Raw genomic sequence first — 4,092 nt, forward strand, 5'->3', positions numbered from 1 at the left:
ACAGCCTTGTAGACATTATATGACACTCTTAGCTGTGTCACATCATAATAGGCAGAGTAAACATCATTTAAATCCTCAGTTCCTTTACATGGCAATCTGTCTAGGTAGTTGTTGCCCCCGTGAGAGTGGCTGTTCACTGATCCGTTCAGTCGGCAGTTGAACAACTCTTCCCAAAACTCTGCGAAGAAAGCTGATTTAAGAATACTGGATGGCCTGAGACTTGTAAGGTGTTGTCTCAGCCCTGGAATAACATCAGCTCGCCGGATGGCAAATCCGAGTGTTCCTTTCAGCAGATCTCCAAACTCTTCCCAGAGTGATTTGGCAGTCGACCAAGCCTCACTAGCTATCCACTGCAAGCCGGTTATGTTCTTACGTTGGATCTCTCTCAGAATGCCATTCATCTCTGACTCACTACAGAAGTTAATGATGACCTTTGAGGACGGCACCTAAAAAGTTAAAACACGTGTATAGTTAAAATTCAAGTGAAAGTGTTAAATAAGTGATAAGCGAGGATTTATTGCAGGTTTATGCTACTTTGTCTTGTTGATGTCTTGGCTATTTTTATGTACGGATTTTATATACGTACATTTTACATTGACCCAAATGTACCTGAATGACATCCAGAAGCTCATCTAGAGCCTGCTGACTCAGGAGTACAGGGTAGAAGTGAGTGTAGGCAGCACACACACCGTACTGCTCCGACTCCTGCAGGAAGAGCTGGATGGCAAAGCGAGCATAATCAGATTCCACACCAATGACTCCCACCCAGGTCCAGCCAAAGTAGCTAACCAGCTGGGCCAGGGCTCTAATCTGGAAGGCATCACTGGGCATGGTGCGCATGAATGTTGGAAAATCCCTTTGGTTACTCAGACAGCTGCAGGAGGCAAAATAGCTCACCTGTTATTATAGAAAACAATAATTAACCTTCTGCACACTTTGACTTACAGAAAAGACCGTTGAACAATAATCAAATTTCACCACAAAATAATAGTGTTTGGAATCCAGCAACTTAAACACTCAACAATGAAAATGAAAGTAGACAATGCACAGTTTGGATCACTGAAAAGCCTTATTGAACAAGAGTCATATTTCACCACAAAATACCACCGTCTTTACAAGCACTCAGTGGTGCAGTTTTCTCTGCACTAGGTAACTCATCCATTCAACTGTGAAAATGGAAGGTGAGTTTAAAAAATAGACATGTTCTATACATGTCTAAAATACAATGATGCCATTTTTTTTACAGTTGTTTTTCAAATGACTTGAATGATAACGTGTTTCTCTGTTGTTGGAGATAACTCCTTATTCTTAAGCAAAATTAAACATTTTAAAAGATACATTATCTTAAAAATGAAATGGGGCTGCTGTCTTTTTCTCTGTAAAGTAGACATTTTGAAGGACTATAGCTTTACCAGTACATCAATGATTTGGAATGGTATGGTACTTCATCAACATAAAGAAACTGCAAAAGGCATTGCAAAGACATAGATTAATACTATCACAACAAAAGCTCACACACTACCAGGCAGTCTCACCAGGGGTATATGGAAAGAACCCAGAGTTCTTAGTAGGGCCATAGACACCCCAGATGCAGCATCTCCTATGATTACGGGGGACACAGCATTTTGTACGGCAGCACAGCCTAAATTAGAAATAATGTTCCTTTCTTGACCTTTGTCTCTATTCACTCTCTCGGCACTGGTGCCTATCTCTGGCTGGCCGTTCACCAACAGTAAAGCTGCTCTCAGTGACACAGGTATGTCATCACAGCTGTCACGGATGTGGAAACCCAGCTTGAGCTGTGGCAGGAGGTCACTGCGCTGGTTGATTTCTTTGATTGCAAAAGTCATAGTCTGCATCCAGCGCAAGGCACGAGAGCTGAAACTGTCCAAAATTGAAAAGCAGTTCATCACACAGCACAAATATGTGTATATATTAAAATATGTACATACACGCATAAATAATAAATCGACTGTATGCAACACATGCCAACTACTATCAAATTCAGTCAAATATTTACTCACTACTTATACATATTAGCTGTTGGTTTTGTTTTGTATGTTAGAAGAGAAGACACAGAGCTGTAGTGTAAAGGGAATAATCCCCCTATAACTACATCTCCATCTTCGTACAGACTATTTTTCTCCTCTTCACCCAAGAAAACACAGTTATCCAGAGCAGCAGCTGAGCTAGGTTTGCCCCCAAAGAGAGAAAGTAACATAAGAAGCTTTGCAGCCAGCATTGCCATAGCTGGTCCAGGATAAAAGGAAAGCTCTAGCTAAATATTTCAACCCCTGAATACGCAGGCTGCCCTTTCATACATATACACAGTATGATATTTAAGGATGCAGCGGATTTATATACTGTGCATCAGATGGGACTGCCCAGTTTTTGTAGCTGTGACATCATAACACCTTTGGTTCCTGGGGTGAATATACAGTAGCACGATTAAAAAAAATCTCACTATAATGTTTTTTGTTAAATTTCTTTTAGTAGTCTGCATTTAAAGCTTTAGTGTATACTTGTTTTATATTAATGGACATCTGTTATATTCAAGCCATTGCCAAAGGAGTTGATGCTAATAGCTAATTAAGACTTTCTCCTCCACAAAACTGGCTCTGTATTTGTCAGAATGGCTATGTTTAGAAATTTGTGTCATCGGGTGACTTTTGAGCACAGAAAATCAAGCAAAGATAATTACCTCTTCTAAAGAGTCCGTCATGTTGTTTTAATTCTCTGTGTCCTCCTTGGTTACAAGCAAATGCCGGGAGGAGGGGTGGGGGTGGTGCCTGATCAGGAAATGCTTGTATCATGTGAATGTGCCAACAATTTTGCTATGATAACTTGGAATTCATCATGGGGGAAACAGAAACTATGCGCCATAACTTTAAATCTTAAAGTATAATTTTGTAATACTGTACTGAGAAAGTCACAGGTTTTGAAAATATCACATTAAAGGTAATTTATTTAAAGCTACATGATATAACATTTCTAGTTGTTTATCATTAAAATATCTATATTGCCCTTCACAAACTTGTCCTTGTTTATGAATATTGACCACCACCATCAATTTTAAGTATTCCTATTGTCTTGGAATTTGACATTTACACTTGCATGGGGTATACAATCGAGAATCATGCGCCATCTGTTGGCCGGTAAGGTACATACTGCTGCACAATGTAGCTTTAAGTCATAACACAGCTGTGGTCACTTCTAGTTTGACAGTGCAAAAATAGCAACAGAAGGCGAGTCGTTAAATAGCAGATATGCTCTCAGCGTGTCGTCAACCAGTGTGTTGACATGCAGACCATGGGGAAGGACAGTAGTAATTAGGTGATTGAGATAAGAAAGTCTCCTATAATGGTTCCAGGGCTTTGATTATGTTGCTGCCTTGATCTGTTCCCAACACTATTCGGCTGAGGGAGCTAGGGTTGAGATTTTTTACGTTTCTTCATTCAGATTATTTTTCCATCCTTTCCATTCTGAATAACAAACAACGCAATTTAATTTGCTTTCGTCCTTAATGCATTATTATTTAAGATAATTCTAAACAGATTCCTGTGGTTCAAACAACTAATGTGTTAGATTAGATTAGATTAGATTATACTTTATTTATCCCACGACGGGGAAATTCTGTCGTTACAGTAGCAGCATAGCAGCAACAGCAAAAAACAAAAAACAAAACAATAACACACAAACAAGTAAGCACGAAAGAAATACAAGGCAAGAAATACAAGGCAAGAAATACAGGCAAGAAATAGACAATGAAAATATGGTAGACTGAATAAGTAAAATGCCGTCAAACAAAAGGAATTTTAAAGTGACCTGAGTGACACACTGGATATGTGAAGAGCAAGATGGCGCCAGTGTGTGCGGTGAATTGTCTGCTCAGTGTTTTCTTTGCTGTTGTTTTGTTTCTCTGTGTATGCTGCCGAGATGTCTCGGCCTCATTTGTGTACAATCGCCAAGCTCTTCTCAACATCCGAGCCTAAGTGGAATTGTTGCCTCCAAAATACAGTCTGGGAGACCAGGCTTCACATCTCCCTCCCTTCTTATCCAGTATACCTATAGGCCTGCGGCGCTTACCCAGTG

At 39.8% G+C, this 4,092-nt stretch overlaps 1 protein-coding gene across 1 annotated transcript in view; it reads right to left on the reverse strand.

The window, feature by feature from the left end:
* The window catches only part of LOC116682850 (extracellular calcium-sensing receptor-like), a 3,593-nt gene extending 1,734 nt beyond the window's left edge, over window positions 1-1,859 (reverse strand). Inside the window, 3 exon segments of the mRNA XM_032509797.1 lie at window positions 1-446; window positions 610-897; window positions 1,536-1,859. The exon segment at window positions 1-446 is cut by the window's left edge and continues 106 nt beyond it. Coding sequence (XP_032365688.1) covers window positions 1-446; window positions 610-897; window positions 1,536-1,859 — 1,058 coding nt within the window.
* Window positions 1,860-4,092: the final 2,233 nt, after the last annotated feature.

This window comes from Etheostoma spectabile, chromosome 3 (assembly GCF_008692095.1).
Source record: "Etheostoma spectabile isolate EspeVRDwgs_2016 chromosome 3, UIUC_Espe_1.0, whole genome shotgun sequence".
Taxonomy (NCBI): Eukaryota; Metazoa; Chordata; class Actinopteri; order Perciformes; family Percidae; genus Etheostoma; species Etheostoma spectabile.